This window comes from Pseudorca crassidens, chromosome 18 (assembly GCF_039906515.1).
Source record: "Pseudorca crassidens isolate mPseCra1 chromosome 18, mPseCra1.hap1, whole genome shotgun sequence".
In the NCBI taxonomy this organism is placed as follows: domain Eukaryota; kingdom Metazoa; phylum Chordata; class Mammalia; order Artiodactyla; family Delphinidae; genus Pseudorca; species Pseudorca crassidens.
In genome coordinates this window covers 74,698,794-74,714,800 of record NC_090313.1, presented here as the reverse complement: position 1 = coordinate 74,714,800, position 16,007 = coordinate 74,698,794, and the positions used below count along the sequence as shown (strand labels likewise).

The window sequence follows — 16,007 nt, the reverse complement described above, 5'->3', positions numbered from 1 at the left end:
ACGATTCATTTGGTATTTTGTAATACTGGAGCCATTTACTTTATGCATTCTGTCATTATTTACAAGAGTCTTTTTTGTTTGTTTGTTTCCTTGGGTTTTTCAGGTATAGAATTATGTCATCCAGAAACACTGATACTTTTACCTTGATAAGTTAACCTTAAATTTTAAAAATTTCATTTATTTTGTTCATTGCTCTGGTTAATTCGTCCAGTGGGCATTTCTGTATTGTTCCTCACTTTTCTTTGAATTGGGTACTTTTAAGAAGGATTTGTTCGAATGTTCTAAAGCGATTAACTTACACATGACTTAAATATCTCAGTTTGCATATTCACTTAATAAGAAATTACAGTGTAATTATTGTATATGATCTCACCAAAATGTCATTTTAAGAGTTAATTACAAAAGTAATGCAAAAAATAAATACACAAATTAAATATTTTTAATTCAGATTTTTTTTAAAATACAGATTTTCATTCTTCTTGTTTGTCTCTCATGGTATCCTCAGTGTGTTGCTATGTTTGCATACGTGTTCATGTGATTGAGTACTAATTAATAGCAAACTGTTGTAATAACCACAAGTAGCGCCCCTGCCTCCACCCCCCCATATAAGGGAGGATGGAACTTATAAAGGAATATTTACATGCAAGAGAGATGAAATGGAATCTGTTCATTCTACTTCACTTTGATTTTTAGTTACTGATTTCTGTAGTAAGGTTCTGCTCCTTTGTGCTGTCTGTAATTTAGTGTTACATGCAGGCAGTTAATATTAAGTGTGTTGTGCTTATCGTCTTCACAATACCAAGTACAGAATAACTCTCTCCAAGCAGATGTGTGTGTATTTTACTCGATTCTTTAACATGTTTGCAAAATATTTTGGTGGCACAAAGCTATGCCTTTTGTGGCTGGATGTTTCAGTAACTTAGAGGTCAGTTTCCTTTCTAGCTTCCCATACAACTTAAATATTCTGTTACCCTTATGGGTGGTGATCCTTATTACTGTTTTACATGTTTTGTTTTGTATGTGTTTAGATCATGCCAGCCAGCCTCAGCTCAGATATATTAACTCAGATTTCAGTGCTGAAACTTTGTACTAGAATAGCCACAAAATTTAAAATTCTGCAGAGAGAGCGTGTAGCTTACAACCTGTAAATTCTACTAGATTGTTTTTGGTAGTCTTTTTCCTCGTATTTTGCCTTAAGGAGAGATTCTACCTTTTGTTTCACTTGTACGCCTGCTCTGGTGCCAGACTCTTCCCCTCCTCTCCTGCTGCACCCCACTTCCCCTACCCTGGTCCCACACGTCGTTTAAGTTGTCACACTAACGCTCCTAAGTGTAATGGACCCCCTTTCTGTTCTCTGGTGTATGGCTTAGGGGTTGGGCAGCTGTATTAGATATTGGCTAAGAGCACAGGCTTTGGAATCAAATAGACCTGAGTTTCAATCTTGATTCTTTTGTTCAGTAACCTGTATTTGCCCTTACAATAAATTTTTAAAAATTATTTTTAAGTTAGTTTCTTCCTCTGTGAGGTGACTGTTGATATACCTACCTCACAGGGTTGTTGTGAGGATTAAATAGTCGTGTATGTGAAGCACTTTTATTACTGCCTGACATAGGGAAAGTGCTTAAGAATTGGTAGCTGTATTTGCTGATGTTATTAATTTAAAGGTAGTAAACAAATTTACTCATTTTTGGTGACTTGGCCAGTTTTATATTGGAAGGGCTTAGAGACTAGCTTTAGGAAAACTGTAGATGCATTTCATATTAGATGAGTGGGGAGTATGTATCTTTTGAAAATAGTTGAATAATCCTCCCAATTTTTGCAGTATGGATTGACCTACAATTAAATGTATAATATACAGAGTTAGAAAAAATACAGAACTCTGGAAAAGTTTTTTAAAAATTAGGCTCATATGTAGGGCTTCCCTGGTGGCGCAGTGGTTGAGAGTCCGCCTGCCGATGCAAGGGACATGAGTTTGTGCCCCGGTCTGGGAAGATCCCCCATGCCGTGGAGCGGCTGGGCCCGTGAGCCATGACCGCTGAGCCTGCGCGTCCAGAGCCTGTGCTCCGCAACGGGAGAGGCCACAACAGTGAGAGGCCTGCGTACCACCAAAAAAAAAAGAATCATGAGTTTTAAAAATTAGGCTCATATGTTAATATAATAGCTTGGCTTCCTTATAAGTATTTTTCTAAAGGGTTTTAGACTTTTAAAGTTTCTCTTAGATGTATTTAAGACATACTTGCGAAATTCCTGGCCTATTTTAATGTCAGTGTAGTAGACATTGTGTTATAGCAGGAAGAGTATTAAACTGGAAGTTTGGAGACTTGGGTTTGAAGCCTGGCTTTGCTGTTGGCTGTGCACATATGTCCTTGGTCAGATAGCAACCCCCCTGTGTGTAAATTTCTGATCTGTACTGCGGTGCTTGTTACCTGAGCTACCTTCGTTGCTCAGAAAATCAGACAAAATAATTATGTCAGGGCTCTTTAGAAAATACAGAGGGCTATCCAGAGTAAAAATAAGTATTATCTCAGTTCTCAACCTTATTTTTATTCACCTACATCTTTTCAAAAAACAGTGTTCGTGTTTTATGAATTCTTAGCAATTGAAATTCATATCCCTGTTAATCATATTTCTGTGACCAGAAGCATTTTGGTAACTTTTTTCTTGAATCGTGAGATGGCATATTATTTCAAATGTGAAGTTTTTCAGTTGTTTCCCAAATAGCCAGAAAATAGCTCCTGGATAAGCTAATTCTTTCAGGAAGTGTAACTAACTGTGGCTGGAGAAACCATTTTCAGTCTCTGCTCAGAACTGATCGCCTCCATTAAGCCTTTGACTAAACTGTGCCTGGTTTTACTTAATTTGCATTCCATCTGTATGGAGGCATGGAGTTGACAGTACATTCGTTTCTATTTGAGTGTTTCTGTAAGCCATTTTATGTCTTTTACATGTGACCTGGCCTTGTTTTCTCAGATAGCTTGGAATCTCCTGAGGGTTGAAGACAATTGTCCTTTCCCTTTCTCCACCATAGATTCATGATAGAGGATGCTCTGCATACAATGGTTTCTTGCTAGTTGTGTTTAGGTAAAACTCGCACTAGAGCAGAGTATGCATCTGCAGAAATTTTCAGTTGTCTACTATATAGCGTATGCCTGTTTAAAGACAAAAGGCATCAAAATAGTATACGTCTTGATTTTAAAAAAAATATGGTATTTAAGCGGCCATGTATTTCAACTAAGACTAGACTTAGTTTTTTTTTTTTGCTTTTTCAAACCATTCTGTTGGTAGTATTTGGCCAAAAGAAATCTAATAAATCTCATTAAATAATTTTATTTTTTGATAGTAAAATATTTTAGGGGTATGTGATATTTGTATTGTTAATAGCCATAGTTTTAAATGATTCATTACAAAAAAGGAATTATGCCTTTTATTAAAGAAAGGCTTTTATAAAAGGCATAATTTTATAGTCTCAGTTATTTCTCACTTTTTGATTAATTTATTAAATTATCAGTAATTCTTATTATTGAAGTTTCTCATGTAAACCTTGATATGGAGGAGACGTATTCTTACAGTAAATATCCTAATTTATTTGGGAATGACTATATTTGAAAAAAAGAAATTCTTTACATTTGCTTTTAATCAGAGCTTTCTCTAAAACGAGACAAAATTGTCTTTTATTTTTGAACTTAAAGAATTTTGCTAAAGATGTTTCTTCCAAATGAACGTTTGCATTTTATTTTCCAGATTTTTTTCTCTGAAACCAGTTTTTGCTTTCTAAGAAACATTTTTACATCTTCTTCAGGAATGTCATTGTCTGCTGGATCTTCCCCTCTGCACTCCCCCAAGATCACTCCACATACTTCTCCTGCTCCCAGAAGAAGAAGTCACACTCCAAATCCAGCCAATTACTTGGTGCCTTCTAGTGCCTCTACACCTGTTAATAATCCTGTCTCTCAGACTCCATCTTCTGGTCAGGTGATCCAAAAGGAAACTGTCGGTGGGACGACTTACTTCTATACAGACACAACTCCAGCACCTTTGACTGGAATGGTATGTCTGCATTTAAAGGAGAAAAGAGAGGGCTCTTATAACAGCTTCTTCTTATTAATGAGATTAATGAGGAGGTTTACCCAGTCCTGTATCTTTATACTGTGATGTGAAAAAGTAATTAATTTCTGACTTAGATGATAATTCCAATCTCTTCTTACCTGTTCAAAGTAATCTGTTTCTGCATTAATAATATCTCTAGTTTTGGCCAAATCTGCTTGTAATCAGAAGTTATATTTAAGCTCTAGTTTATTACTTTATGGCATGTTTTGCTTATGGGGTTACCTAGTACTTGTGCTAGCTGGTGTTGATGTTTGCTGACTTTTGTTTGTAGATACAGGTAGTTTCACCTCTGAAGTTAGAGAAAGTAGTTAGAGAAGTAGATGGATTCTTATCAGTAGTTGCTGAGAGCAAACCGATGATAAATGCTTGCTCAGGCGAGGCAGTGATTTAATAGCTAGAACTCTGGATGGTGGAGGACACAGTGATAGGAGGCCTCCAGCATGGGTCACTGGTAAGGAGGGAGGACGTTCAGGGAGCCCTGATTATGGGTAAGGAAAGAGCTACCAAAGGACTGTAGGGGGAGAGGGGCTGAGAGGGAAGCGTCATGTTCCATAAATTGTACACTTTTAGTTTCATAATTTTGTCCATGTTCAAAAATTATTTAGCTATAGAAAAATAAGTAGTAGATGAAGATCTCATGAGTAAGAAAGCCAAATTCCATTAAAATATGAATGCTGGTCTAAACTGTAGATATTTGACAAAATCATAACTGACAGGCTTAGATGAAAAGTATGTTTGGATTTTGGTAAGCAGATTTTGACCCCATAAGTTAAATTAATGGTTTATTTTGATTACATTTAATATTTTACTAAAAGGCAGTTTGAGTGGAAAGACAACAGATTTTTATTTTTCCTTTTTAAGAGTCCCAGTTCTGCCATTGTTTTGTGACTCTTGAATCTTAGTACCTCTGAGACTGGTCCCCCGATTGTAAATGAGGTTAAGCACACGACCATCGTATGAGAAGTAAATGTGAAAACATTTATAGAAGTACTTGTAAATCATGTAAAATGCTTTCTAAAAAATAATAAAATAGCTAATAGTTTCTTGTTTTGTTTTGTTTTTGGTCAGAGATCTTTCAAAAGTTATCACAGAACAGCTTGCCGAACTGAAGGTCAAATAATTGAGGTAGAGTAGAGACTTTCCTTGGTTCTTTCAAGTAAGAATTCCATCCATGTTTTACTTTTGGGGGGAGGGGTTATCATATTTTATCATTATTTACGTTTTTTATTTTATCATATTTGTAGAAAAAAGTTAGTTTAATCTATGAAGAGGTTCTTTTGTCACAAAACTGTCTCAGCTGTTTTTGTGGAGATTATATGTGGCACATTTTTGTAATGTTTTTACCCTTCAAACCACTCTTAAAAATATGCTCCTGGTAAACCTGAGGTAGTCATGCCCAACTATACTACCTGATATAAGGAAACCAAGGCAAGAAAAAGGAGGCACTCTTCTCCCTTCAGGTATAGGTTAAAGGAGACCTTACAGGTATTGCAAAATCACTTCCTGGTTGAGGTCCAGAGCAGAAGAGCCACATGAGGGCAACAGAAATCAAATGAATTCATTTTTAAAAGAGAAAAAAAAATGTTTGTTTTGGCTTTAAAAATGAAAGAATAAAACAAAAGATATTTTAGGATGTACTTGATTTTGTATCGTGGACCAGTTGAAGGGAAGGAGAGGCAGAGGAAAAAGGGAAAAAAGCGGGGTGGTGAGAAGATTCCAATTGGAAGAGGCAAAGACAAGAAGCTGGAAGCAGAATTGAGTAACGTTGTTGTAGTTTGATTGGAAGGTATATTGTCATACCCTTCTGTTCACCTCCACTGCTGACCCAGAGTATGTTGGTCCTCTTTTCTGTTCTAGTTTGAAGTGTTAAGTATCTAGATAACATTTTGTTTCGTTTGGTCGCTAGAAACCCTTAAAGAGGACAGTTCTTTGGGCGTCCACGGCAGAGTTACTACCTGATCTGACTGTGCCCAAGCACCGTGAATATCTACTTTCTTCCTCTCTTCCAGCTGCCTTAAAAAAATGCTTACAAAGAGCTCCTTTTGCCTCTCATTGGACCTGAAATTTTACTGTATCTGAAGAAATGTTTCCTTTCTCATTAGATTTTTAAAAACTTGTTATTCCAATAAAGATTATTTAAAAAATGAAATCATTCAGAAGGTGTACTAATAATAGCTTTTCTCAGGTGTTTAATTCACTATTATTTAAAGGTTAAAAGTATCCATTTGTCACTGTCATTTAAAGATTAAAACTTTATCGAAATAATGATAAAGCTTATCAATTGATCATGATATTTTCCCCCTTCCTATCTTTCAGGTTTTTCCAAACTACCATATTTATCCTCCAACTGCACCTCATGTTGCTTATATGCAACCAAAAGCAAATGCACCTTCCTTCTTCATGGCTGATGAACTCCGACAGGTATGCTTTCAGAGTTCGGGGTGGAAATACTTAATGTCTTTCGTGCTTTAGCAAAGAACTGGAGAAAGAACAGAGCTCCTTTCAAATTGTATTACTTAATCAAATATGCTGTAATAAAGAAGATAGAATTTACAGTTTATGAGACTAATTGATATTTATTTAAGGAAACCCATTTTTAAAGAAAATTGCAAGTAACTGTGTTCAGATGTAGAACACGGAGTAGCTATTTAAATGGGCCACCTTTTTGCACGGCACCTCCTGTGCACTGGAAGGTCTCTGAAGTATATAAATAAATAATTTAAATGGTTTCTAACCACTAGACAACTTTTTGCTAATATCTGTAGTAGTTGGCTAATAAGTAATTTGGCCTAGAAATGAACTTCATTTTTAAGGCAGCTCAATATTTTCTGTAAAGTAGGTTTTATAAAATTATTTAGTTTTTTTTGGCAGTGTTGAACAGGTATTATTTGGTATGTAGAATTTTACTTTACTCTTCGATTCTCAGAAATGTTTTTGTTTCACAGAAGTAAGTTGCACCAGTATAAAATAATGTTTGTAGAGTGAATTATCGACGAGCTTGGCCACAGAGCTAGCCGCATGCTCTGGGTTATAGCACTGCTACTTGAAACCAACCTTAGCGATGGGCAGGTCTATCCAGGACTGGAATTTAGACATTTCACATTATTGGAAATGTTATGTCCTGATACCAACATTAAAAAGTACACATGCCAAAAATATTAGTACTCAGGCTCTTCAGTTGCAATAGAAAGTCCAGATTTCAGAAGTTGTGTTTAGATGTAAATATACTTGTTTTCTTTTCTTAGGAGCTGATTAACAGACATTTAATAACAATGGCTCAGATTGATCAAGCAGATATGCCAGGTAAAATGCAAGTTGACTGACGCTTCCTTTTGAAGGAGAGTGTCATCCTTATCTAGTCCTACATGTTTTTGTGCCTTAAGCTAGCTAATTACTATTTTATGACTATATTTATTTGAAACCTACTTAAGAAGAATTCCAAGATGCCATTGATCTAGTATTTTTTCAAAGAATTCTACATGTGACAAGATTCTAGTTCATCCAAAAAATAGGTAGTTTTAGAATTCATGGTGATTTACCTCATCGTGCACTAGAATATTATTATCTTTTGAAACGATGAAGTATAGGTACTTAAGTAGGGGTGGGGAGGTGAGTGTTATTATTATTGAGGCTGCGGCATGCCAGACAGGGTACTAAGGCTTTCTGTGTGTAAGTTTTTTCCTCAAAAAACTCCTGTGGTATAGATACTAACATTATCACCTTTGTTTTACGTATGAGGAAACTGAAGTTAACAGGCAGGTTAAGTAACTTGCCTCTAAGAACAAGTGGCTAGTAATTATCTGACCGAGTCAGAATTTAAACCTCGGTTTTTCTGACTGTACCATGATGTTTCTCAGCATTGAAATCTCTTTGCCTAGCTTATTCAGTATAGGCACAATGAAATGTGGTGTAATTTAGGAAAACTTTATAAATAATACAGTAGGAATACATTTGCTGTAGCGATAATCTCAGAACACCTGGTTGTAATCGCGAATTCAGCACAGTCCACTGTGTATCCTCTTGGTCGCTAAAGAGTTCAAAGGAATATGTCTGTCTGGCTGTTACGTCTTAAGGCTGGGCAGGAAACTTACCTGTCATAGCCTTTGAAATGTTCACGTTGGAATTTTCCTTACTATTAAGCATCGTCTTTGAGGCCCTAGCTAGGGTAAAAAAAAAAAAAAGTTAGAAGATGCTATTTACAGTGGCTTCAGAATATCAGTACCTAGGAATAAGCAGAACAAAAGATGTGTAAGATATCAGTGGCAGAGATTTACTAAGGTGTTAAATAAGATAAATATAGAGAGTGAAGTACGATATTCATGAATAGGAGGACATAATGGTTGCCATTTTCGTAAACTAATCTATAGATTCAGTATAATTTCAGTCAAAGCACATGAGCTATTCTTAGTCATATACTTCTGACACCTAATTCATGTCCTAACAATTTAATTGTTAAGGGCTCAGTCCCATAAGACCACTCCTTCTTCAGATGCCAGCTGAAATGGGGTACCCAGGCTACTCAAACTTCTCTCTGGCCAACTACAAATTTGGGGGTTTCCACAACATGCCCTCAGGTTCGGCGATTAGCTGGAATGACTCACAGAACTCGGGAAAGCACTTTGTAAACTGTTACTGGCTTATTATAAAGAGTACAACTCAAGGAACAGCCAAATGGAAGAGAGATATGGGGCAGAGTGTGGGGATAGGGTGGGGTGTGGGGAACTTCCATGCCCTCTCCAGGTATGCCACCCTCCCAGCACCTCATCATGCTCACCAACCTGTAAGCCCTCTGAACCCCTCTGTTTAGGAACTCTTAGGAATGTTTCCTTGTCTTGGTGTGCTTGATTAAATCTCTGGCTCTTCGTGATTGACTCAGTCTCCAACCTCTCTCTCCTCTGTGGAAGGTTGGGGGATTGGCTGAAATTTCCACACTTCTAATCAAGATTTTATTTTATTTTTTTTATTATATTACAGCATAGCAGAGCTTTTCATAGTATATGATAAATATATCAACGAGTAAAGGTCCAAGACTACCTGAAGCACTTTGAAGATTATGATTAGGGTTCTGGGTGTATTGGGGAGGGGAGGCTTGGTTTGAGTCTATAGTAACTGAAACAGTGTCGTAATGGCACTGGGTTAGACAAATTGATTACTGGAACAGACTAGGGAGAACCTAGACACATTCTGTGATAGAGGTGGCTAATCAGTGGGGAAAGGAAGGCATTGGAAAAAATGGTTTTCTTTATGGTAAAAGATTGTATTGTTACAATTGTATCATGATCTCAAACCACATGCAAAAACCAGTTCCAAATAGATTAAGAATTTAAATGTCAAAAGCAAAACTTTAAAATTCGTACAATGAAACACAAATGAGTAAATTTAATCTTTCCGTAGAGAAAGATTTCCTATACTGGAGGCAAAAATTCTTGACTCTTAAAGAAAGTACTGATAAATTTTACTGAATTACGGTTAAAGGGACTTCCCTGGTGGTGCAGTGGTTAAGAATCTGCCTGCCAATACAGGGGACACGGGTTCGAGCCCTGGTCCGGGAAGATCCCACATGCTGCAGAGCGGCTGGGCCTGTGCACCACGACTACTGAAGCCCGCACACCTAGAGCTGGTGCTCCACAACAAGAGAAGCCACCGCAACGAGAAGCCCACGCACCACACAAAGAGGAGCCCCTGCTCGCCGCAACTAGAGAAAGCCCGCACGCAGCAACAAAGACCCAAGGCAGCCAAAAATTTAATTAATTAATTAAAAAAATTAAAAACACTCCAAAGATATCTATAGTAAAGAAAAAACTTGAAGAAGGTATTTACACAATTGACGAAGAAAATAAAAACCACAAATTAGTAAGAGCCTGAAAAAAAAACACAACAAAACAGAAAAATGGCCAAAAGGTAGGAATAGGCATTTCAAGAAAGTGGAAATTCATACAACGAAAAATCTATGAAGAAATGTTGAACATCACTGATGATCAGGGAAAGACAGATAAGATATCATTGGAAAGTCTGACCATGTGCAGTAGTAGGATGTGGATCCACAGGTTCTCCAGTACATTGCTGTTGGTTGTATAAATTGGTGAATGTGTTATCACTTCAGAAAATTCCTGAAGCTGAATATCTGTGTACCCTGTGATCTAGCAGTTCTGCTCCTAGATATAGGTCAACTATATATTTTTAACTAGAAAATGTATAAAGTATCCATAATATCACTGCTTACAATAGCAGAAACTTTGATCAGTCCAAACGCTCATCTTGAAGGACAGTGGGTGAATTAACTGATACTGTCAGACAATGGAATATTACATGGCAGTTTAAATGAAGAAAGTACACTTCATAAAGAAAGCAGTAATGTGGAAGAATCTCAGTAATGTAATATTAAGTTTAAAAGTGAGCTGCGAGAGACTACATAGAGCATGATACCTTTTTATAAAGTTGAAATTTATATATGTATTTACATTATCAATAAATGCATGTGTATATGCATATATACATAATAAAATTTTGAGGAATACATATAGGTATAATGAAACTATATAAAAACGGAAGGAAGAGAGAGAAGGAAGGCAGAGGTTGGTAGAGAACCATGTATTTAGATGACCATTCAAGTCAAGGTCTGAGGCTTCGTTTTGTGTGCCAGGTTTGCAGATGCTTACCGTATTATTAAGAATAATTAACTGAATAAAAGCAGGCCATGCATGGACATGAGCTCGTGATTTGAGCGTCACAAACTAAAGATTGTGGTTAATCCAATTCTGTGCGCCCGTGTTCAAACAAGGTTTAGTAAGTGGTTTTTTCTGTCGCTTGTCTCACTCTGATCTTTTTTATGTCTCGTGTTTACTATTAACCTTTGACTCATTTTGACTCATTTATTAATGTTGGTCTTACTGACTTTTTCCTTTGCCTTTTCCTTTCTATTCTTCATACTTCCATCAAATTAGGACTTCTCAACTCAAATCATCATTTGTTTCCTGTAGATCAGTGGCTCTCAGCCAGGAATGATTTTACCCCTCGGGTCATTGGGTCATTTGGCAGCGTCTGGAACGTTTTTGATTGTCACAGGTGGCAGCGGGGTGCTACTGGCTACTAGTGGGTTGAGGCCACGGATGCTGCTAAATGCCCTCCAGTGCGCAGGACAGTCCCCGACAGCGAAGGATTGTCTGGCCCGGTATGTCACTAGTGCTGAGCTTGGGAAACTCTGCCACAGGTTTACCGTGGAGAGCCTCAGGCATTCAGTACCTTAGAGCCAGTCTGTCATTCTCTGTGTTCTTTGAGCGGACGTTGGGTTGGATAGAGGAAAGACACTAAAATTTTCTTTATCGTTATTTTTAATGTTATTTGGTTGAACTGAGCCCCAGACTAAATATTGGGCTGAATTAAGGAGTGCACTTGTCTGGGATCTTCCGAGTTGGTTTTCTTTACTTTGATTTTTGATGCCAAACAGTGATTGAGACACCCCTGTTCCCTTTATTGGTACTTAATTTTGTGCATTTGTTAAACTGAACTAGAAACGAAGAACAGCAGAGCAACAAATGAATTTTCCTGTCTATTAAGGGAAACATTTGGTTTTCAAGGTTAATATTAGGCCACATATGATTATTTCAGAGTAGACTGGGAAATGTAGGGTTAAAAGATGATTTTCCGAAAAAAGGTTAAAATCAGGATGTACAGATATAAAAAGGAGAAAGTACTAAAGATTTTATTTAAGTTGTGAGGGAGCCAATCCTGTATTACAAAACACATCATAGATGAGGAGTATTGAAACAAATGTGTAAACTGTCTTTTCCACAGGGGAGGAGGGAAATCCGTCGAGCCTTCACCAGACAGCATTGCCTATAGACGAGAATTATTTTGCAGTGCGGTATTTATCAGTTATTTACAGCTTAACAGAGGTGTAAAATATCTCCCACAGAATCAGACGCCAGAGGGTTATCCTTTAGACAGTGCACCGTTTTCCACTGAAGCACAATTGTTTTCCTTCAGTGTGTAGAATTCATGACTTGCTTAAAAGTAGACAGAGGGAGAAGGGAGTTCAGAGCATAACATTTTTAGCTTATTGTGGCCCTCACACAGTCTCTTTGTCACACTGATGCTCTGAGTGCCGGTGTTTGGTGTAGTAAATTTCAAGTCCTCGTTGTTGGTCTGTTAGCTGTCTCACCGCTCTTTCCATTTGTTTTAGCTCACTGGAAGCAGTCTCATCCATCATTTTGTAGTAAACATGCCAGATCTTCTGTAAGATCTTTCCTAATACCCTTGGAACTGGCTTTCCTTTCCATGGCTTTGTATTTCCATGTGTAGTGGTTCTCAAAGCACGTGACCCAACAGCAACTTTTCATTATCACCTGGGAACTTGTTAGAATTGCAAATCCTTGGGCCCTGGTTTAGACCTACTTGCTGACTCAAAACTCTGGGCATGGGACCCAGCAAACTGTGTTTTAACAAGCCTCTCGGTAATTCTGAAGGGTGCTAGAGTTTAAGAACCAGTGCCATGGTGAATTGTACTTTTTTAAAAGCTATTTTGCTTGGTACTGTATTGTTTTATGTAAATCTCAATCCTTTTTCTCTAAGCCTCTTGATAAGAACCCGTATTTCATTAATATGTGTTCACTAATACATAGTGGATACTCAATATATTTTTACTAATTTGAAATTAATTCCCTTATTAAGTGCTCCTTATCAAAAAACTAGGAAACAACATTTATTCATCATTTGTTTCTTTGTGGAAATTGAACTGATTGTTCAAATAAAAAATAGTAAGTGGGCAAAAGTTACAGCTATATTCACTTGTGTGTATATTTCCCTTATACCGCCTTTCTTCCATAGAACATGCCTTGACCTTGGTTTGAAAGTTAACAATGAATTGATGTTTGTTTTTCACTACGGCCAAAATTCGATCTAGGGGTTAAGAGCACAAGACTACGGAATCAGAATCCTGGGTTTGCATCTCAACTATCTCTCTAGATGTGTGATTTTCACTTTCCTTGTTTATGAAATAGGGAATCCTATCTCATAGAATTGTTTCAAGAACTAAGAGATAATGAGTGTAAATATTTGGTAAGGGCAGAGGGGTCATTTTGGACCTGTCTTCTGGAATTTCTTAATGACGTTTCACTTGTATTTCTTAATAGGAAATACAGGGGAACATGGCAGGCATAGTGGGAAAGCTGTTTCAGTTTTTTTCTTTTGTGTTTTGCTAGGTATTCAAACTGTGCTATTCCAATGAATGGTTTGAGAGTTTGATACAGATTGCTATATTTGTACATATAAATCGATATACATACACAGACATATTACATATACACTCCAGTTTATTGTTATTTGTTTTCAGTTTCTTTAAAAAAGAATTTCATATACTTAACACCATTGTCTAAATATGTTTTTACAAAATAAGATGTTTAAAGACAAAAACTGTCTTGATTTTTATTTTACATCAGAATCAGAAATGGTTAATATCTCATAAGTGATAATGCGAATTGTTTCTAACAGCTGAGAAACAAGAGTGGTGTGCTATTATAAAAGACAAATATTTTTGAGTGCATGAAATCTAGTTGTTCTTTTGTTGTTTTATAATGCCTGTTTTTATTGATAGTGAGACGAGTGTGTCCTATAGAATTGTTATAAATGTTGACACTGTTCTAGAATACAGTGTGTTTGATACCTGGTTTATAGAGTTGGTTTCTTCTTCATTACTTTGAGATCTGAGAGGTTTGTGAATGTCTGCAAGTTAAAGTCATCTTCTTATGAATTACTCTAGCAGTCCCTACAGAAGTTGACAGCTACCATAGCCTGTTCCCTCTAGAACCACTGCCACCACCCAACCGGATACAGAAATCAAGTAATTTTGGATACATTACGTCCTGCTACAAAGCTGTAAATAGCAAAGATGATCTGCCTTATTGCCTTCGGAGGATACATGGTAAGGAAGATAAATTATCCTCTTTTAGGAGCATATTAGTGAGGCTAAGATTATTCATAGATTCCTAAGTGAGTTTATTTAACATGAATTTAAAGGATAATACATATATTATTTCATTTGGAAATTAGTATTTCATAAGTGATGTATAACATGGCTTTTTCTGCACATTTCTTTTTTTAAAAATTAATTTATTTATTTTTGGCTGCGTTGGGTCTTTGTTGCTGCGTGCAGGCTTTCTCTGGTTGTGGCGAGCGGGGGCTACTCTTTGTTGCGGCGTGTGGTCTTCTCATTGCGGTGGCTTCTCTTGTTGCGGAGCACGGGCTCTAGGCGCGGGCTTCGGAAGTTGTGGCTTGCGGGCTCTAGAGCTCAGGCTCAGTAGTTGTGGCGCACGGGCTTGGTTGCTCCGTGGCACGTGGGATCTTCCCGGACCAGGGCTCGAACCCATGTCCCCTGCACTGGCAGGCGGATTCTTAACCACTGTGCCACCAGGGAAGCCCTCTGCACATTTCTGATGAAATAAGGGGGAGATGTCATTTACAGGTTAGCAGAAACTTTTTTCTTTTTTCAGGTTTTCGTCTTGTTAACACAAAGTGCATGGTATTGGTGGACATGTGGAAGAAAATCCAGCACTCAAATATCGTGACCTTGCGTGAAGTGTTTACCACTAAAGCTTTTGCAGAGCCTTGTGAGTGACTTGTCATGGTCTTTTTGCTAGTGGGCTTCATTATTTGAAGCCAGATTGCAGTAATGAGTGTTTGTGTTTTATTTTAAGCTCTTGTGTTTGCATATGATTTCCACGCTGGAGGAGAGACTATGATGAGCAGACACTTCAATGACCCTAATGCGGATGCCTATTTCACAAAGAGAAAGTGGGGTAAGAAAAAGATTCAAGCAAGCTGTGTTTGACAGATGCCTTTGCTCTGTGGAAGAGTAGTTTTGTATTTTAAAACACATGTAAATTTAGCCCTGTAATCATTCAGCGTAAAGACCCTGTTGCATTTAAAAAAGAAATACCTTAAAGAAATGGAGTCAATATGTAACAATAGGAAATAACATGTTACGTACATGTATAGACTGAGATGAAGGTGGGTTATGAAAGACTCGTGTAAATACCTGAAATTTAAGTAGCTGAGAATACGATAAAAGGCTTTTTTTCCTCTTAAAATTTTTTTTCTTTAAAAAATATAATGCTTTCTGGGGCTTCCCTGGTGGCACAGTGGTTCAGAGTCCGCCTGCCGATGCAGGGGACGCGGGTTCGTGCCCCGGTCCGGGAAGATCCCACATGCCATGGAGCGGCTGGGCCCCTGAGCCATGGCCACTGAGCCTGCGCGTCCGGAGCCTGTGCTCCGCAACGGGAGAGGCCACAACAGTGAGAGGCCCGCGTACCACAAAAAAAAAAAAAAAAAAAAAATTATAATATAATGCTTTCTGAATAAAGATGGTTTGGAAAATTCAGTAAATTGAAAAGTAATCCCTGCAACTTCACCACCCAAAGCACGTCTCTTGGTATATTTCTTTCTAGTCTTGGTTTTTTGTTGTGTTTTGTTTTGTTTTGCATACTCCAGTGTGCCGGTGTGTCATTTATCAATATGTAATTATTTCCCTAAACAAATGCTTTTGCTTGAAGGTGGGATTCTGTGTTCCTTAAGGAGCTAGTCTTCAAAATAAATTTTCAGGTAACTTTTACTTAAATGGGGAATATTTTCTTTTTTTGCCCCTTTCTAATATTTACTTAAAGAATTGTTTTTTAGTTCAAATATTGCAAAGAACCAAAATATTTTAATTACATCCTAACAAATGATTATTAAAGGGTAAGTTGTTTCAGAGTAAAAATAAATCGATTTTGTTGTGTCTATTAATTAGTTTATGTTTTGGGGTCAAGAAAAATGTATGTATCATTTTCTTGTATGGGGGCAGGAAAGAAACATTACATTCTTGGCAGTGGTTTTTAATTTGTTAAAGATTTTCCTGAATATATCCT

General features: G+C 37.2%; 1 protein-coding gene across 12 annotated transcripts in view; it reads left to right on the top strand.

Moving 5' to 3' along the window:
* PAN3 (poly(A) specific ribonuclease subunit PAN3) overlaps positions 1–16,007 on the top strand; it is a 116,150-nt gene that overhangs the window by 77,924 nt on the left and 22,219 nt on the right. For 9 of the 12 annotated variants that reach the window (XR_010937010.1, XR_010937009.1, XM_067713599.1 and 6 more), the window contains 7 exons: positions 3,800–4,047; positions 5,176–5,232; positions 6,424–6,528; positions 7,353–7,410; positions 13,865–14,026; positions 14,595–14,711; positions 14,799–14,900. Coding sequence is in view for 10 of the 12 variants with exons in the window: in XM_067713599.1 (XP_067569700.1) it covers positions 3,800–4,047; positions 5,176–5,232; positions 6,424–6,528; positions 7,353–7,410; positions 13,865–14,026; positions 14,595–14,711; positions 14,799–14,900 (849 nt within the window). In the remaining 2 variants the exon portion in view is untranslated. The remainder of the gene's footprint in view (positions 1–3,799; positions 4,048–5,175; positions 5,233–6,423; positions 6,529–7,352; positions 7,411–13,864; positions 14,027–14,594; positions 14,712–14,798; positions 14,901–16,007) is intronic. The other 3 variants (XM_067713595.1, XM_067713593.1, XM_067713592.1) reach the window with 2 other exon arrangements.